Source organism: Gobius niger (assembly GCF_951799975.1).
Source record: "Gobius niger genome assembly, chromosome: 24".
NCBI classification, from domain to species: Eukaryota; Metazoa; Chordata; class Actinopteri; order Gobiiformes; family Gobiidae; genus Gobius; species Gobius niger.
The window spans coordinates 7881780-7902749 of NC_136875.1; the positions used below are offsets into that span (position 1 = coordinate 7881780).

Sequence of the window (20970 nt, forward strand, 5' to 3'; positions counted from 1 at the left end):
TCTTTTGGCCAAAGCCTTCAATATATAAAGCTTTTTTGCATGTTGCGAATTATATCTGCTGTAAAGAAATATGAAAACTGAGTATGCGGAGATCATTTAACCTCTTAACCCTCACCTTGTCACTTTTTCATCACGTTTTTGTCACTCTTCTGTTACTCTTTTGTTGCATTTTTGTCACTTTTTTGCTGTTCTTTTGTTGCATTTTCATCCTCGTTTCCATTTCATTTTTGTTACTATTTTGACACTTTTTTTCAAGAAGCTTTCAGATTTGGATAAAGCCAAACTGGAGGTACTTTTGTGAATAGTATTGGCTACCCTACCTCTCTCTAGCAGACTAATAAAGACAGAGCCGTGGGAAGATGTTTTAGTTAGGGGGCGCTGAGGGACAAAATTTACCCCCAAAATACTTTTTCTGTGCATAAATCCTATGTATTAACCTCTTAACTCCCGCCTGAACCGAGAGCATTTTCTCCAGTTCAGCTTTACCCAAATCCTGTGGGCCAGTGTAACACCTCATTTGAAAGACCGACAAAACTAAATGGATCTTTTTCCTCACATCAGATTTTTTTTCAGCACTTTATTTGTTGGGCAGTCGTCTCATTTTTGTCAAATTTTCGAGACTTTTTTGTCACTTTTTCGTCAAATTATTCACATTTTTTTTGTCAAATTCTTATCACTTTTTTGTCAATTTTTTTGTCCATTTTTGTCATTTTTTGAAACATTTTTGTCACTTTTTCGTCAAATTATTCATTTTTTTGGTCAAATTCTTATCACTTTTTCGTCCATTTTTTCCTCCATTTTTCGTCAAATTTTTCTCACTTTTTTGTCAAATTTTTGTCCATTTTTGTCAATTTTTGTCAATTTTTTGTCACTTTTTCGTCAAATTATTCGCATTTTTTGGTCAAATTCTTATCACTTTTTCGTCCATTTTTTCGTCAAATTTTTCTCACTTTTTTGTCAATTTTTTTTCAATTTTTGTACATTTTTTCGTCAATGTTTTCTCACTTTTTTCACATTTTCCTCCTTGTGTTCGTCTCAGCTTTGATGGACTGGGGGTAAAGCTGGAGAAAATGTGCTCGGTTCAGGTGGGAGTTAAGGGGTTGATATTGCCTGCAGTTCACAAACTATCCACCAGGGGGTGCTGCAGCGCCCTCAGCACCCTGGGTTCCCACGGCCTTGAATAAAAATATAGATACATACAGTAAAACAATAGTAAAACAACAAAAAAAATGCATTCCTGCAACAGTACGTACACGTATGCATTCCTGATCTACTTCAGTATCTATGTCTTTCAGAAGATACACGCGACAGAGTAGTGGGAGTACATTTGGGAGTACTATGGGGAGTACTATTGGGAGTACCATGGGGAGTACTGGGATACCAAAAAAAAAGAGGAGAACGGCGAACTCCTGTCACGTGACTTGGGCCGAGCAGAGCATCTTTTCTGGCCTGCCTCGGATGATAGCAGCGCGACGGCTCTGTGCAAACCGACCGCCAAAACATGACCAAACTGCAGTTCCTCAACGTGTTCCTGACCGAGCGCCTGATGCTCGCGGCTCAGGAGATCTACAAGTCCGTGGAGGACACGATCTTGGAGTACCAGGAGGAGATCGCGATCCGAGAGAGGGAGAACGACCATCTGAGGCGCAGGCTTCGGGACGCGGGCATCGAGCTATGGCCAGGTTAGCTTTGCGAGGCTAGTGCTAATGCTACGCTAACTTAGATATCGTTTCATTTTTTTTTTCCCCTGGTGTGTTTTCGAATCAAACACGGATTGACACTCAGATGACCCCGTGCAGCGTGTGTACCTCAGCCCGCCCGGGGAAGTGAGATCAGACCTGGAGCTCGGTTACAACGTTTTAGTTGCAAAGATGCTCGCGCGTTAGCAACCTTTGTTCGGATGCTAGCTTGGCTTTCACTGGAGGGCAGGCATCGCTGTGGAGGGAGAGGGGCTACATGTTCTCAGCAGCAGCGTGACCCTCTTTGATGAGAGAAGTGGATTTTGTCTCTAAATAAAGTGTGATGTGAGCAAGTTAAAAGTTTGGACACAATCAAACACAGGCGACAGGACTTCATAAAGTAACACCGGCGTGAAAGTGCAGTCAAGCTAGCCGTTAGCCACAGCTCGTGTTTGGGAACTTTTCCCCCCCACGTTTTTATTCTTTACAGCGTCAAATATGTACAAAGTAAAGCAAAACCGTAACATTTTAAAATAACATCATCAGTAAAATGCGAAATTAAGATTTTACGTAAGCAATATTGACGTGTATAAGTTTATAACGTGTTATATCTGGCTTTGTTTATGTACTGTCTGTAAACAGTCTAAATATGTTTATTTGGCTGATCACAAGCTGTAATTAAGAAGCATTGAAAGTCATTATATCTTATTTACTTAATACACATCTAAAAGAAATCCACACACTTTATTCCACCTTTTGAGAAGGCGGGACCCCAATGAAAATATTTGTTTCAACTTTGCAGTGTAGCAACCTTGCCCACAGAAAATAGTATTTTATAATATAAAATGTACATTGATTTATTATTATGAAGTGCACCAGAATTCTTAGTGATTCAGACGACACAATTGTTTCATAGAGCATGTAGAACCTGTGGGAACATTATTTTAGTTAGGGGGTGCTGAAGGAAGAGATTCCCCCAAAAATGTTTTTTTGAAACAGTTGTGCCGTTTGGCTCTGCTACCGTGAACATGTAGTAGTGCAGTGTGTAGTATTGCTGTTGTTGGGCTGCACAATTTAGCGTAAAAAATATTGTTTAGGTCAGGGTTTCCCAAACTTTTTTGGCTGGTGACCCCAAAAGTTGACGTGTTAACATCTCGGACCCCCATAGATACAGACTGCATCTCTGGAATCGCCCATATATGGTCATGTTTGAAAACAGTTAAGGGGGAAAACAATTTAGAAAAAATCTAAAAAAATATATTAAAAAACTACTTTAACAAATGCTGAATTATTTATATAGTTTCTACTAAATAAAGATACAAAGACATGGGGAGGAGCAAAGTGGTTCAACAGCCCATAAATACTTAAATAACGGAGAATGCTAACAGAACGCTTCATGTTAGCATATGGTTAATGCTAACAGTTAGCTAGCGCTAGCTACAACTGCCGTTTTTTACTTCTACTGAACAATCCGCTGTGAGAAAACATCCATATGGGCCTGATTTACACTTTACTTTATTTATATGTGATAAATAAGTTCATATTCAACCAAAAAATGGCAAAAAGAGTGAAAAAATGTGTTTCTCTAAAGATTCTATTTTCCCCCTTGGCGAGGCCACGCCCCCTTCTATGACGAGATGCCGTCTGTATCTATTGTATAAATATTGCTTCTTTTGCTATTTTAGGGCAGAAAAACATGTCATCGTGTTAATATGTATTTAAACAATTTGTTTTAATTTGAATGAGTTTCACAAATTATATGCAGATTTACTCTCAATACTAAAAATAGTTGCATTTTTCTTTATGTTTCATCAAGTCAACCCCCACTTTGGGAACCACTGGTTTAGGTGATTATGTTTTATCAACTCAGTCTTAACAAAAAAAATGCATGAAACTTAACGATGTATAAAAGTTCAGTTTAAGTGATAATTATTATGCATTTAGTTCCATTTAAACCTCAATTTAGTCCTGATTTAAGGTTTTCAGAAGTCATGTTTTGAGATTAACATTTCCAACCAACTTATGTTTTATTATTTATTTTTTAGATCGTCCGTCCATGGGTTTGCTGGATGACGAAGACGGCGAACACCCGCGCCGCGCGTGGAGTCCGAGCATGGGCCACGAGGAGCGCATCCCAATCGCGATCAAGGACAAACGCGACCTACGCCAGAACCCAGGGCCCGACCCGCATCCCCACAACCAGCACGGCCCCCCCTGCAACCCCTCGGAAAACCTCTTCACTCCACCGCAGCGCTCGGAATACTCCCACGACGGCCCCCACACTTCCAATTTACACCCGGGAGTCGAAAACCGCGACCGCGACGTGACCGGCAGAAATCCAGTCCGCAAAATCGAGCCCTCTTCCAACGCCGTCTCCCAGCCTCTGGCGCCCGTCAACCCCAATTGCTCCAACAACGAAAACATTGACATAATCGGCGTGGACAACGGGAGCGGGATGGTGAAAGGCAGCGCGTCCGCTCGGGGGCAGCCCTCTCACATGCGTAACCAAGGAGCGGCGACCAACAACAACAACAACAGCAGCAACAACGTGGAGTGCCCTCACCAGAAGTCGCCGATCCAAGGCCCTCACATGTCGACGTTCTGCTGTAAGGTCTGCGGCGAGGCGTTCAGCCACGTGGGACATTTGCACGTTCACGTCCAGGTGCACACCAGGGAGAAGCCGTACCGGTGCGGGGTCTGCGGCAAGTGCTGCAACTCGTCGGGGCGGCTGCAGGAGCACCAGCGCAGCCACACGGGGGAGAAGCCGTTCCGCTGCCAGATCTGCGGGAAGGGCTTCACCCAGATGGCGCATCTGAAGGTGCACATGAGGATTCACACCGGGGAGAAGCCTTACAGCTGCCCCGTCTGCGGCAAGTGCTTCGGGCGCTCCGACAAGATCAAGCGTCACATGCAAACGCACAACCAGGACGGACAGTACTTCTCAGGACAGCAATAGACGGAATAGTTTTTCTTTTTTTTTAGTTTAGAATAAGAATTTCTTTCTATTCAAGCTGCGTCTCTGCCAATAGGGATAGAGGTAGGGCTGGGCGACGTCGTCTATAGTATTTGAAATCCCCACGGACTCAAATCTCTTTTATAGTTTGTTTTTTTTTACATTGTTTATCAGGCCGTGCATTCGTGGCCTGGATTGGTACCTGCATTTTTTAAGGGGGGGAAATGGAGAAACTCGGCACAGAAATAGTGGGTTTTCTCCAGGTGCTATGCCATGCCATTAAACATGCCTAAAACATGCACAATAGTGTCATTTTCCCAGTTAGGCACCGCTGACTATGAGCTCAAGGTCTTGGAGATGCGTGCCCACTGACAGGTTGAAGTTTTGTCAACGGAGAAGGAAGTAATTGCGATATTTCGATAACTGGATTGGATATTGCAATAACAATGATAGGGATGCACCGATCTACTGGTATCGGATATCGGAGCCGATGCTGGAAAAAATATGATATCGGGTATAGGCTACAAATATCTGCGCCCATACCAGTTTTGGCTCTCACCGCTTTAAAAACACAACGTTCACCTTTAATCTAAGTGAATATGGACATGCAGTGGGGGCGGTCCATTTCGTATCGCATATCGTTATCGCGATGTAATTCTTTGACGTTTTTGTAATTTTTGGTATCGTTGTGGACACGATATAATGTATGTTGCTCCATCAGAGCAGCATAAACACTGATTGTAGAACATATTTGCAAGGTAGTATAGTTAGTATGGATTTTTTAAAGTAATTTGTCCATTGTCAATTATATCGTCAAATATATCATTATCGTGATATTTCTTTTTTATATCGTGATATAGATTTTAGGCCATATCGCCCTGCCCTAACATGCAGTATGTCATTTTAAACCGAAGAACCTGGAGAATCACTGAGTTAACTAACCACAAATGTGTTTTTGATCGCCGCGCAAAATTCCACGGTTAGCAACAGTATGCTAAAGCTAGCGGGAGCATGCTCATGCTAACGGACACTAATCAAGGCTGGGACAGAAACTAAGATAGAAATACCTAAAGTGGCCTCACAAAATAAACACTGCTGGAGTGGCCAAGTGTTAATATTGTAGTTTCTGAAATGCTGTTGAAGAAAAACTGTTAAGATAAGATATTTGTAATGATCAGATCGTTTTATGTGTGTTGGCAAACATTTGACTAACATTACACTACAAAAAGTACATATCAAGCACTGGCTTAAATGACTTGAATTGAGGAAATGTATCTTGTTTTGAGCGGTTTTCACTCATTTAGACACTTTTCCTGATCGGACCAAGTTTACTTTGCTTGTTTGAGGACATTTCAGACCAGTTCTAGGGTAAATCTCGCTTGAAATAAGAAAGTAAAATTGCCAATGAGATAAGACCAATTTTCTTACCCCATTGGCAAAGAAAATGACCTGAAATAAGGACGAAATGCATCGAAACGAGTCAGAAACATCTCAGAACAAGTGAAATAATCTTAACTAGTCAAAACAACTAAAATTTGGGTTATTATGCTCAAATTGAGATGTTTATACTGATCTAGTTAAATACTTTTTGCAGTGTAGCAGTGTCTAAAAGTGGAGAAAACACCATGGAGCAGCTCCGATAACTGTTGAGTTACGGCTGGGAAATACATCTAACTCACTGTGGTGTCCAAGAGTTGTAATGTGAACAACAACACCAGTATTTTAACTTTTAAAATCTGCATTAGTTTAATCGCTGCTAATCCCATGATACTTAGCGATATGACATCACATTCCCGAGCTCTTCTGATCTGTAACATCATGACGAAAACAAATTAAAAACTTTACAGTTCTCGCAGTGAAAATACGAGGACCATCCACGTTTTCACATAGAGAAAGCCACGTTTAAGAAAGTCTCTGGGTATCGGTTAATATCGAATATCGGCAGATACTCAAGCCCCCGGTATCGGTATCAGAAGCAGAAAAGCTGGATCGGTGCATCTCTAAACGATAGTACTGCAATATTATATAAAAAGATTGTGTGATCTCAGTGATCTTGCGATATATCGTTGTTATCTTCGTTTCCGTATGACATGTTCTCTCCTTTATCTAAATCGGGCCGGTACATTTACCTTCCAGTTTCAACCTTCCGGAAATTGTAACGTCATAAACATTTACTTCACAATCCTTTTGCACAAATGATTGTCTTCTGTCCAGAATATTCGAGGTAAGGTAATCAAATGGCGTCTACTTTTTTTTAGGTCAAATATTGTAATGATCTGTCGCCGAGCCCTATTTTTTTTTAAAGTCTAGCCTCTATGTAGATTCTTTTTCAATTTCTATTGTCATTTTATTGACTGCACAGTTTGAGACCGTAGCTTATTTTTTTAATTAGTATTCCACGGTTCAGTAAACGTTGAACAGATTTAGCGATGCGTATCACTTGTCTCACTTTGTGTCTTTTTATTTTAGAGTGAGTATTTTAGTCAGAGTTCTAGATTTTTTTTGTATGGACACGACTGTACAGAAGGTGATGGCTGAAGGAAATGCCAGTAGCAACCAGTGTTAAACTTTTTATTTTATTTTATTTTTTATCTATTTTCGTTCCACAAAAGGCATTTCCCCCTCCCCAAGTTCTGTCATTTCATTTTGGCCATTTGTTCTTATTCTTCACTGTTCACACGCTAACATTTTTAACTAAATTGCTAACTTATTGAGAGAAAAAACGTGCTTATCTTCCAAATTCTCTCTCTTCAGTAACGGTTCTGCCTTCCGCAACACAAGATGAATTTCCTATGATTACTCAGGTTTTGTATCGATTTCCTGTATTTTTGGGGGGCTCCGGTGGAGTTTAAAAAGGTCACAGTCTTCAGGGGGGATTTTAGCGATTTCTCTTCGTCACATTGATCTTATTGATTGAGTTTCTGTGGTGGTGAAGCAGCCTCTTCCCCGTCTCTCTCTGTCCTGTGCACATCCCAACGATGTTATTGTAAACATGTGAAATAAATGTATTTTTTAATAAAGTTGGCATTCAGTATCGTATTTGTGTGTCGGAGAATGGATTTTTTTTAGGCTGGATAGTCTCCTGACGCGGTTATACTCATGATGGAAAAGGGTAACAAAATGCTTTTTATACTGATACTTAAAAACATTACAATTAGTCAAAGTAGAAGTAAAAAAGGCATGTGATAAAAGTATTCCAAGAAGTACAGTTATTCAAATAGGCCCATTAGATACAGAAGGCATCTCTGGAATCGCCCATATATGGTCATGTTTGAAAACAGTTAAGGGGGAAAACAATTTTGAAAAAATGTATATTTTCTCTAATTATTCAAAAACTACTTTAACAAACGCTGAAATATGAACATAGTTTCTACTAAATAATGATACAAAGACATGGGGAGGAGCAAAGTGGTTCAACAGCCCATAAATACATGAATAACGGAGAATGCTAACTTGATGCTACATGTTAGCATCGGGCTAATGCTAACGGTTAGCTAGCGCTTGCTACAACTGCCGTTTTTTCACTTCTACTGAACAATCTGCTGTGAGGAAAATATCCATATGGGCCTGATTTACACTTGACTTTATTTGTGTGATGAATAAGTTCATATTCCACCAGAAAATGGCAAAAAGAGTGGAAAATTGTTTCTCTAAAGATTCTATTTTCCCCCTCGGCGAAGCCACGCCCCCTTCTATGACGAGATGCCATGCTCACCTTCACGATTCTTAACCAAGTGCATGTTCTGCATCACCCAAATCTATAACATTACATAGGCCTGTCATAACAAATTTGAACGTCGATATATTGAAGCAGGAAAGTATCGCGATAAACGATACTGACTCTAGCGATACTAGATACTGTCAACTCTCAGGCATAAAAATGGCAGTAAACCTTTGCTCTAAAGGTGCATCATAATATCCTAAAACACCACATGAGCTGCAATAAACATGAAATATAATGGAACTCAATTTGCTTCCGTTAGAAATCAAACTTTTACCAAGAAAAAATAGGGGGAAATGCTATTAAATGTACAGACGATAAATATCGAGCCCAAAAATATATCGTTTATCTGTTATTTATTGAACGATAAGTCGATATAGTAATTAGTTTACTTACAAGTAAGTTTACAGCCTATAGGCCAGGGTAAAGCCTCATTTGAAAGCTAAGACCTACAAAACTAACTTTTCTGTTGCATTGTCAGCACGTTTTTTAAGCGTTTTTTGTTGTGTTTTCGTCATTGTTTTTTCTTCTTCCTGTGTTTTGGTGTTTTTTTGCCGTGTTCCGTTGTCTTTTTCCGTTTTTTTGTTGTTGTCATTCTTTTGTTGTGTTTTCATAGTTTTATGTCTGTTTTTGTCGTCTTTTGTAGTGTTGTTTTTTTGTTTTGTTTTTAGCTTTTTGAAGCGTTTTTGTCGTGTTTTTTTCGCTGGGGTTTTTGTTGTGTTTCTGTTGTTTTTTTCGGGGGGTTTCGTTTTTTTTTAACATGTTTTTGACGGTCGTATTTTTGATTTTATTCTTTTGTTGTGTTTTTGTGTCGTTTCGTGTTTTCCTTGTTTTTGTGTCATTCTTTCGTCGTCTTTTGTAGTGTTTTTGTATTGTCATTTTTGTTGTTGGTTTTTGTCTTTTTTTCAGCTATTTTGTCACTTTTGAAGCGTTTTTGTGGCTTTTTTAAATTGTGTTATTTTTGCTTTTCGGCACGTTTTTGTCTCTATTATAATGCCTTTTTCTCCCAAGCTTTTAGATTTAGGTCATGTGGAACCGGAGAAAATGTGCTCGGTTCAACTTATGTACTATATTTTGTTTTGTCTTGTTTTTGTCCCTGGCTATGTTGTTTTTTTTTCTTTATAAAAATGACTTGTATGTTTATAATACGGCAATAGTTATCATTGAAAAAAAAAAAACTAAAAAAAAAAAAACTAACACTCACTAACCGCTCCACATTTATGTATTTTCCAGTTTGACCTCCAGTCCGACAGGGGGCGCAGCCACATCCTCTGCTCCGCCCTCCTGTCTCTGGGTCCTCCGTGCTCCACGTGTGTGTCGCACATTCGTCTCTCTCCGGCTTCAATATGAAACGACCGAGTGAGTATTTTCAATATTTCAACGAATATGCACCACACTCCCTGAACTCTCGGTAAATAAGTACTTTGCCCTCGGATAAATGTCCGTTTTAACCGCTTATTCATGTCGTAACTGTGTCTTCTGTCGCGCTAGCACAAGTTTAGCCTCGTGCAGCGCCGCTGGTTAAATGCGGAATGTGTTTTTTCTTTCAGAGTTAAAGAAAGCGAGTAAAAGGGTGTCCTGTTCAAAGCGTTACAAGATTCAAAAGAAGGTGAGTCTTTGGGCGTTGTTGTCCACAATTTGCGCGTTTGTAAGACCTCAACTCCATGAAACAAGTCTTTTTCTATTGCTTTGGGGAAACAAGTAGTGCGCATGTACTAATTATTAAAGATAAAGACATTTCAAATCACACAATCACATTTGCCCTTTTTGATAAAACACAAATTGTATTAAAGTAAGTAAGTAACCTCTTAACCCCCGCCTGAACCGAGCACATTTCCTCCAGTTTGCCTTTACTTAAACCCTTAAGCTTCTTGGAAAGTGTCAAAATAGCGACGAAAAAAAGTGGCAAAAATATGATGGAAAAAACGGTGACTAATGACGTGAAAACGCAACTAAAAATACACCAAATAGTGACAAAAATATGATGAAAAAAGTGGAGAACATGCTTAAAGAGACTAGATTCAAGTTGCTCATTTTATACGCACTACTGCCACCTTAGGTCTTAAGCGTAACTGCAGCTTCTAAATTAAAGGGATGTTCCAGGATTTTTGACATAGGGCCTCGTTTCCTAGTTATCCAGAGTGTTGCTGATTTCTGGAGATATTTTTTTGTAATTCATGCACTTCTTATACTTGAAGAGTTACGTGACGCAAGGCTAACACATTTCTATGATACAGCCTGCGTAAAAACAGTCTGACCCGCTCCACAGAGCACCTGAGGCAAATCACTTATAACGCCAGACTAACCATATAAATGTCTGTGTCGATTGAATAATTTGAACCATTTTGCATTTAAAAGAACTTGTATGTGAGCAGCATCAGCTTCGTGCTGATACCATAGAAATGCGCTAGCCTTGCATTAGCCTAGCGCCACGAAACCCTTCAATTATAAGAACTGCATGGTCATACCGCCTATGCTATGCCCAATCCCATCAGACCTTGGAAGCTAAGCAGGGAAGGGCCTGGTCGGTACTTGGATGGGAGACCGTTTGGGAACACCAGGAAGCCTTGCGAATGTAATGCATGAGTGAGTGAGTGGTTGGTGGTGGTCGGAGGGGCCGATGGCGCAGACTGGTTGCCTCGCTTCCGTCAGTCTACCCCAGGGCAGCTGTGGCTACAATAGTAGCTTACCACCACCGAGTATGGCGTGAATGAATAATGCAATGTAAAGCGTCTTTGAGTGTCCAGAAAAGCGCTATATAAAACTAATGCATTATTATTATTATTATTATTATTATGAATTACCCAAAAAAATATCTCCAGAAATCAACAACACTCTGGATAACTAGGAAATGAGGCCCTATGTCAAAAATCCTGAAATATCCCTTTAAAGGAATAGGCCACCGTTTTTACATACTGAGATATGTTCTTACCTTAGCTTTGACGAGTTCTTTAGGACCTGTCTGATCTTCACCCGTGCCTTCAGTCACGTAAACACAGACGGCGTTAGCATTTAGCCTCTCCCTCTCTCCTCTATAGCTCCAAAACAGGTCAAGATAGAAGCTACCAAGCTCTTCCACGTTTTCCCTATTTAAATATGGTTACGTGAAGTGTTCCACCACAAAGTATAATTACACAAAATTAGACAATGTGGATTTTCTAAGTGGATAAAAGGGGGGACTATATTGTAAGGCGTAATAATATCAGGAGTAATTTGGCATCCGCACAGTAAAGTGAAGATTACTGCACGGATTTCGAGTTAAGAGGCTACATTTTCGTTGATGTTGTGTTTATTAGTAATCCAAAGAAAGGACAGTATTTTTGTGACACGTGGCTGCCTGTAATCTTCTGTGCATCGTTATAATGCGATATTAACTGTATTTTCTTTTTAGGTCCGAGAACACAACAGAAAACTCAAGAAAGAAGCCAAAAAGAAGGGAGTCTCCAAGCGGCCGAAGAAGGACCTGGGAGTCCCCAGCAGCGCCCCGTTCAAGGAGGAGGTCCTGAGAGAGGCCGAGCAGCGCAGACTTCAGGTAAACCGGACTGGCTTTAAGATTTAGCGATGTATTTCTCTGCAGTTCTTGTTGAAGTCGATTGTTTTACATAATCACAGATCGAAGAGGAGAAGGAGAAAAGGAAACAGGCCAAGAAAGAGGAGAGAGCCCAGAAACGGAAGAAGGAGAAGGATGCTCCGACTAAAGAAGCTGAGCCTAAAGCGAAGAAGGCCAGAAAGGTGAAACCAACAGAACTGCCAGAAAACAAACGTATTTTCTCCTCATCTGAAACGAGCACATTTTCTCCAATGTGGCTTTAACCGAATCTCAAAGTTGCTTGAAAAAAGTGTCGACAAAAATGAGACTATAAAGGAGGATGAAAATGCAACTTAAATGCGACAATAAAAGGAGAAAAATGTGTGGCTAAAGAGGAAACACTGACTTCTGGTTTGTGACAGGACGAAGCTGAAAGAAAACAGAAAGCAGTCGAGAAGAATTCCAAACGACATCTTTGTTCAGAGTTAAATAAGGTGAGACTCCCCGCCGGAGCGATTGTGCTAATGCTACAGAACTATTGAGAGGAATACGCTGAATCTGTGTTTTTCTTTAGGTAATAGAAGCCTGCGATGTATTGATAGAAGTCCTCGATGCCCGGGATCCTCTGGGCTGTCGGTGTCCACAGCTCGAGGAGGCGGCTCTGAAGAAAAACAAGAAGCTCCTCTTTCTGCTAAATAAAATAGGTAAACGCTGCTCGAACACCTCTTTATCAATGTCTTGTGGGAAAAAAGGAGGAGGAGTTTTGGTTAAAAAGCTCTAGAAAGTGGATTTTTGCATAATACATCTCTTTTAAATCTTTCCTCAAGAATTTGCTGAATGTCTCTGCTCTTGAAGCCTTGGTACACAGATGTTTTATTAGTTTTTTTGTTTGTTTTTTGCTCTTGAAGATCTCGTACCTAAAGAAAACGCAGAGAAGTGGATCCAGTGTTTACAAAAGGAGCTCCCGGTCATGGCGTTCAAAGCATCTACACAGATTCAGGACAAAACTATGGTAAGTTGCCGTGATTCTAAACCTAATCTAGACTTGTGGAGGACTGAGAAGGTTAAGCAGCTCCTGAAATGCTGCTTTAACTGGTTATAGCCTCCGACAGTAGAAGACAATGCGTCCGCTGAGAGTCGCTCTGCTGTGTGTGCACGAGCGACGTGACGCTTGTGGACAAATGCTTTCAAGATGCCCGTGTTACTTTCGCTGTAGAATTCTGCGTAGGTTATAACCCGACTGTCATTTTAATGCGTTTGTTTAGCAGGCGAAGAAAAGCCGCATCACTCCCTCGAACGGCCTGTTGGACAGATCCAGAGGAGCCGCCTGCTTCGGGAACGAATCCCTCTCCAATTTGCTCACGAGTTACTACACCAACTCTGACAGGGAGGGGGCGCTCAAGATCGGACTAGTGGGTAAGTGTGACGGAAGCGCTTTCTTAAACCAATGGAAGAAATGTATCGGTGAAGAATGAATCACGAGCGTTTGTGTCGATCTGCAGGTTTTCCAAATGTGGGGAAGAGCAGCGTCATCAACAGTGTGAAGGGGGTTCTGGCCTGTAACGCAGGAGTGAAGAGGGGCATCACGAGGCAAGTGACGGGTCAACATGTTCTGCATTCTAAAGATGTGCTAAAAGGGTTTATCATGTATAAAAGTTGCTCTGTAGTAGTTGTAAAACATGGGATTATAGCAGTGGTTTCGCTCGGGATAATTTCTCTCCTTCATTTTGAAGGACAGGGTTGAAAAAAATCTGTCATGAGGAATTTTTATCCTTCATGAATTAATCTCTCATAAGCGTTTTTTTGGTAATAAATGTATATATATATATATATATAGGCTGCATACTATTTATGTTAGTAAAAATGTGAGATTACAGGATAAATGGAGCTAAACTTAACCTGATCTGAACAGTCTTGGTACATTTTGCAACAGAAATGTGCATAAACTCGTGCGTAAAAGTCTCAGGACGACTTTCAGAGCGTCACCTGCTCATCAATATCAAGGCTCAGATTACGCTGTTACAAATGTAAAGTGGAGCTGTTTATTTGCATTTTATCAATTTTAATGGAATGTAAGAAACGGTGGGTGAACGGGACAATGTTTACCAGTTCCATCACTGCACTACGCGCCGCCCGCTACGCACACGGGGGGGGGGGAAGAGAGCGCCCGGTGTCAGGAAAGTTAGCTGGCAAGGCAGTGATAGAACTTGTAAGATGCGGTGTGAAACTTTAGAGAGAGAGAGAGCCCCGCGCGCTCTGAAGAACAGCAGAGCTGCAGCTTGATTTTCAATCCTTCAAAATGACGGACGGCCTTTGAAATTTTCCGTGAAAGTAAAAAATATTCCGTAAATGATGGAGAATTTTCGGTTAATGTAACCTCCAGATTATAGTATTAAACATTTTTATACGCCTATTGCTAACCCCCTTTTGCTCCCCCTGCAGGTCGATGCAGGAGGTGCACTTGATGAAGAACATAAACCTGGTGGACAGTCCCGGGATCATGGCTCAGGACTCCAACCCGGCCCCGGCTCTGGCCCTCAGGTCTCTGAGGGTCGAGGAGGGGCTGGAGACCGAGCTGCAGGCGGCCACTACGCTGCTCAAACACTGCGACAAGACACAGGTGAGAGGGACGAGCGTTTACATCAAGTTATGTAGTCGGGACCAACGGGACGAGGGAGGTGTTAGTACTAGTTTGAAAGGAATGTTCCGCACCAACAGCACCGACCACCGCGTCACACTAGATGATCCTCTTGCGGAGTTTGACTGTGGGTTTCACTCAGCTCAACACTACAGGTTGATTTGGAGCAGATACTTGGAGAGGTTCACCCTCCATTTCCTGCCATGCTTTATAGCTAATTATATTTGTCAAAACTCTATCACTTTCTGATAGTGTCAAAATTGGAAGGGGTGCTCCCAGGATCCTCCTTTCATTAAACATTGTTAATTGCTGAAAAAAATGTAATATGGCAAAAATGACAAGTTTTAACTAATTTTGCTAATATAATGCTTTTTAATCATCATCTTTGGAATCTGAAATGTGTCAAAAAATTTCAGATTCCTGTCAAAGAATGTGTCTTTTCAAATGAAGCTAATCAGGAAAAGTCCAAACAAAACGATGACCTCTTGGTAAAAGAGCGCCTGTATTTAAATGTTTTGGATGGCTGAGGTAGTATTTGAGTCCATTTTGGTGCTTCGTCCGCTCTTCCTAATTTGGTGAAAGTCGACGGGTGATGGGAATAAAGGTCATGTAAAATATATGACCTTATATGTAGTTTAAAGTCTCTACGAGAGACTTTTAATTACAATAGCTGTTACTCCCTTTAAAACCTGTTTTTGATATGAATCGTGTCCCGTTCATTGTGCATCAAACGCAGTGCACGTCCTCATAAAATTGTTTGTTTATTTGGCAGGGACAGTGCAGGCTAATGAACAAGCCACTCCAGATTGTAGCTGGACCTTCTAACTGTGCTACACCTTTATAAGCAGAGCGGTGTAGAGGCTCACAATAGTTTTACTCGAGTTTATTTTCTTTAAAGTATTAGTCAAGTAGAAGTAAAAAGTACTGTGTTTAAACTATGCTAGCATGAGTAAACCCACTGACCCTCGCTTGGCGTTTTCCAGGTGATGCTGCAGTACACGGTCCCGGATTACAGAAACCCTCTGGAGTTTCTCACCATTTTCGCCAAAAAGCGCGGGTTTCTGCTGAAAGGGGGCTTGGCCAACACGGAGCAGGCGGCGGCAGCGTTCCTGGGCGACTGGACCGGGTCAGTACAACCGACTAATGCACACGCGAGAGTGGGTTTAAGGGGACACTTTGAATGAACGTAAATGCTGTTTGGAAATGAGGACAAAACGCGCGTCTGAAACTTACTGTGAAGACTGATAATCCAACTCTGATCCGAGCCGCTGAGGGAGACGCTGCTGTGTGTTTGTCAGTTCTGTCAGTCAAATAACTTTGTCCATTTGTCTTTTTTAGAGCCAAGTTGAGTTACCACTGTAAGCCCCCGGAGAGCGCTGCCCTGCCCTCGTACATGTCCGAGGAAACTGTGGCAGAGATGAAGAAAGGCTGGGACCTCAAGAGAATCAAAACGGCCAACGAGGACATTTTGAAAGGTACAAACAAAACAAAGAATGAGATGAGAGGCATTTAAGGAACTCTCAAGTCGGATCTCACAAGTATGACCATAGATACAGACGACAAGGCTTAGCTGAGTGGTAAGAAACCTCTAAACCTCATTTGTCCAACTCTGTTCTGAACAGACGAGTCGCAGTGACTGTAGAGTAAGGCCTAAACGTAGCTCAGCCTTCTCATTCAAAGGCATCAAAGAATAGAACAAACTCCCACAGAGTCTGAACATTTCCTTAGACATGAAGGATTTCTCTTGCAATACAAGGAAAGTGCTATTGGGAAAAGCAGTCGTGTTAGCATAGATGAGTGTGAATGTCAATATGACCGTTAATGATGTTCTATTGCAGTAGCATTAAGGTCAGCACACACTACACGACACTTATGCCCGATTTCGCTCTATTTCTCAGTCTAATCGAGTCGCGTCTAGTTGAAGGCGGTCACACAGTCGGTTCGTGTAGTGTGGGGGGGTTGTGTAGTGTGGGGGGTCACGACTGGACTGACGTTCGAATCGTGTAGTGTGGGCGGTAGAAAGATGCGACTAGACTTCAGTCGTAGGAAATCAAACATGTTTGATTTTTAAGCACGATTTTGGACGCACGGGAGAAACGTGGGTGATTTTACCGTCCCAAATGTGAATGACAGAGTGATATAAAGACAGAAAAACACCGCCGCGCCTCCTTTTTTTCACTTCTCTGTTAAACCAGCGGCACAAACAACTCATTTCATGGCCACAGCCCCACACACGAAACAGCACAAATTTATTTAACCACGAACAGAGTTTAGCAGCACTTACTGAGTTTGGAGACGAACTGTGTAGCTTCACCTCACCGCTAACGGTGGCTAGCCTCCCCGCTTTCTCCTCCGCTGTCTCCTCCATCCTGAGGTTGACGCCCTTTTCTTATTAAATCCACTGAAATACGTCCCGCTTCTTTCTGTCGCCAACTTTTATCTCCATTTGACAGAACTATAGCCCAGTTGAAGCTTCGTAGTAGCAGTAAGCTAGCGCTGCGGTGTTGTGACATTGTTGACACCGTTGACCAATCGGGACACACACGTTATCCCACGCTCACAAACACAGGGCTGTCTTTGCGGATTTGGGGTCAGTTTTGGAAGCCGTAGAGACGACAGACGCTCTGTGTTATAAAACATCAGCTGTTTGTCAGAATCGTGTCGTGTGTCGCTCTTACGATTCTCAGTCGTTATGTGTGAACCCCCAGACGTTCGAAAATCTCTTTATTCTATATAAAATTGTTTAAAGTCGTGTAGTGTGTGCTGACCTTTAGTATGATTCTATGTGGACTGATGGCTGTAACGGGTGGATGAATGAATATTTGTATTTGAGTGGTTAAATACATTCCATATTGTACATTTTGTATTGTTACTCATCTGCTTAGGGACTGCAGATGGAAACTCCCCGTCCCCAGTGGCCTGAAGTCAATCTCTTAAATGTAGCCTCAGTATTGCTGCAACGTCTCACTGCAGATACTGTTTTCTCCCGATCTAGATGTGAAGTTCCCAAACCCAGCGAGCAGCATCAGCTTCATGTCCAGAGGACCAACCACGGGGCTCTTAGATGTTGCTGAAATTCCTGACAAAGAAACTAAAGAACCAGTAGTAGTAGAAGAGGAGGAACAACAACAACAACAAGAAGAGAAGGAGGAGGAGGAGGTAAACGTTCTTAATAAATAGCACACATGTATTATTCAGTACTTGATATATCCCAGCTTTGGAAATGAGGACAACATTTGTGTCTTAACATTTCGGTGAAGACTTCTAATCCAACTCTGATCCAACTACTGGGAATATCCTTTAATTGTGTTATATGGGTTAAAAAGAGGTCAATGATTTTAATATTGTATTTTTTGTTTGCAGATGGAGGAACAAATTGAAGAGGAAGTGGTGGAACTTCAACAGCCACAGGAAAAGGAATCGAGTAAGTTACATTTCCACACCACAACAGACCTTATGGCTTAAACCAGTGGACTGTTTTTTTGCGCTTTTTTTGGCAGTTGTGCGGCACGATGCGATACTTTGCGTCCCGATATAGACACAGTTGATGACGTCATGCATATTAAAGAGGCACCACGGGCCATGGTCAAGAATACAGTCAGAACAGTAGAGGGCAGCACTACAACTTTAAGCACTTGGACCAGGGCTGGACTGGCAGAAAAAATCGTCCCGGGACTTTTGGGTCAAGACCGGCCCTATAAAAAAAACAGTCATATTCAATGCAATAGTCGAGGTGATGAGCAAAACAATAAACCCTTGGCTTGAACTAAAACAATATAAGCTACGAATCGAGGACAATAGTTGCATTTTGTTTCTGCCGAATTCAAGCTAGCACCTCATAGACTCAACACTTTCATCTACTTAACAATTTACTTAACAATCTTAAAATGTGCGTTCCGTTAATGAAGTTCCACTCGCGACTGCAACAGAAATAAACTTCTCAAAACCAACCAAATGATCCCACTGTAGGCTGAAATAGAAGTCCCAAAAAGGGCAAACATTATAAATCCTTTTAATGGAAACTAGAAGATTTACAAACTGCACTGACGACGAGGGGCAAGACTGAGTCACCTGACAACTCCCAGCATGCACTTCTTTGCAAACATTTGTCTAAAATGTATAAAAAATAGAGATCTAAGGTTCTGTGGGTCCTGGAGGGAGTTACAATAAACTATTTCCTCTTATATTCGCAATGTGAGGGGCATGAGTGTTATGTCCCAGAGGCCCATTGCTCATTATACAAGATTATCTGGGAACCATGACTCAAGAAAGCGCCACTAGAGGGGTATAAAAGGCGTCACATCCCTCTAGTGAAGGAGATGTGTAATTGCATAAATGTAATGAGAGAGTCTGATGGCTTTTCCCATTAATGGTGGGCCGGTGAAAGGTATTATGGGCCTTATTTCTGTGTGATTGGTCCACTGGGAAAACTCCTGAATCTCCCGATGGCCAGTCCAGCCCTGACTTGGACCATATTTTAAAAGTGTGTTATCCATCTCCAGACCATTTCTGCGTTTAAGGTTGTCACATGTGTTGACAGTGATGGTGACAGTTTGTTTTCTCTGTTAAATCACTGTAATTCCCTCTCCTGCCTGCAGAGGGAGCTCCATGTCCATTCAGAATCCTGTCTTGATTAGAGACATGTTTAATTACGTAATGCAAATGATCAAAGTTGAATGTTTTTAAGCCTCCATAAAGCATTGACCACTTAAGTTTTGTTGTTGTGTCATTTAAACACTGTCCCTCCTCTGCAGACCCTCCCGTGTTGGTGCAGCCCGTCACGGTCACTGTCGACGTCTCCCGCTCCACAGCAAACGACGCCTACGACTTCAACGTGGACTTTAAATGAACTGGGGCTCAGAGCAGCAAAGTGCGTCCGAGTTTGTCAAACAAGGAGGGCGTCTTCATCCAACTTAGGACCATTGACTCGCCAATATTCCCGGAGAAACAGACTTTGATAAAAATCGTGGACTCTTGCAAGGAATGGAAACCTAAGCCCTGTTAACATGTCTGTGAATTCTTTGAATGTTGTATATAGATTTGACTATATAAAATACATTTAAATGAATCAAATGTGCTCCAGTTCTTTTGCCCTCGGATCATTTTGGTTGAAGACAATAGGCCAGGCACATAAAATGTTTTTGGCTAACGTCCTGTGGGCCAGTAACCTGGCTAACGCCAGGCTGCTGTTTGCGCTCGAATTATTTGGAACTGCACAACAGCCTGGGGACCATGGCCGACATCTCCGGTGGATTTGGGAACCAATCACAGAGCGAGGAGGGACGGCAAGACGATGACGCGCTATTCGATATATGGAAGCTTGTAGTTTATTTACGGATAATAAAAAAAAAAAGTTTATTTACAGATCCAACGTGACAGCAGCAGACACGATGGTATTTTTTGATCAAGCTTTAGACCTTGTTCTAAATAGTTTATATTCAAAAGTTTACAGCGGATACGTCATCTCATACGATGATACGATTGGCCATGGCTACGTGCAGACGCAAGAGACTCTTTTTTTTTTTTTTTTTCGTATCGCCCAATAAACGAGTATGGACGATCGTAAACCACACCTCTCCTACGAGAAAATGAATTGGTGGTCCCCAGACTAAATATCACTTGTGATTTTAGTCTGGTGTTAGCCAGGCTAGTGGGCCAGTGTAAAGGGTAAACACCACTTCCTGTCAACATTTGATTGTAGATTAAAAATAAAACTAGATTTTAACAGGAGGAATCTCAGAACTGTAGACAAATGTTCTTTCTCTCGTACTCAGGATTCATCCTGTCCCAAACTGAGGACTGCAAAAAACATTTGACTTGATTAGTTAAGTAACGTTGCATTGTCGTTTTGACTAGTTGAATATAAAACATGTAGTTGGGTGTTTGACCAAGATTATTTCACTTGTTCTGAGATGTTTTGTCTTGATTTCAGATTAATTTCTTTTACAATGGAAGAAGCGCATTGCTCTTATCCCTTTGACAGTTTTTTCTTATTACAAGCGATCGCCTTAAAACCAGTCTGAAATATCCAAGTGTTCTTTGATCGGTAAAGAAAGTCTAAATTGCTGAAAACCGCTCAGAACAAGATTAATATAGTAGTAGTTTATTCGGTCTGTTCATTCCTTTAAACATAAATACATTTCCAATTTTTTGTGTACAACACGACCGAAAGGGTTTAGTCTAAAGTGAAAACTTATAACGCCTAACCCAGTTTACAGACTTCCACGAGAGAAAACAAAAACAAAACACAAACATTAATAATGAACAATATCAAGTGTTAAACAGAAGAGAAAAAAACATGTATCTGAAGTTAGTAACATAAATTTCAATATTCCAACAAACATACATTTGTTTTATGTTAATTTAGTTGAAACTAAATCATGTCATTATTTATTTTTCTGACTTTATTCCTCCTAAGCTTATATAATCTTGAATTTTAGTAGCTTTAAA

General features: G+C 41.2%; 2 protein-coding genes across 2 annotated transcripts; both read left to right on the plus strand.

The window, feature by feature from the left end:
• The first annotated feature begins 1418 nt into the window (after positions 1-1418).
• On the plus strand, positions 1419-5033 carry LOC306982307 (uncharacterized protein). Its single transcript, XM_079582220.1, has 2 exons — positions 1419-1682; positions 3725-5033. Exons 1-2 carry the CDS (start codon positions 1502-1504, stop codon positions 4633-4635), a joined length of 1092 nt encoding a protein of 363 aa, XP_079438346.1. The 5' UTR covers positions 1419-1501; the 3' UTR covers positions 4636-5033.
• Positions 5034-9616: 4583 nt separating this feature from the next.
• gnl3 (G protein nucleolar 3) lies at positions 9617-19554 on the plus strand. The gene is made up of 15 exons (XM_079582185.1): positions 9617-9712; positions 9904-9962; positions 11745-11885; positions 11966-12085; positions 12305-12376; positions 12457-12586; positions 12791-12894; positions 13148-13298; positions 13385-13472; positions 14325-14502; positions 15504-15646; positions 15859-15995; positions 17516-17679; positions 17884-17944; positions 19275-19554. Exons 1-15 carry the CDS (start codon positions 9700-9702, stop codon positions 19367-19369), a joined length of 1656 nt encoding a protein of 551 aa, XP_079438311.1. The 5' UTR covers positions 9617-9699; the 3' UTR covers positions 19370-19554.
• Positions 19555-20970: the final 1416 nt, after the last annotated feature.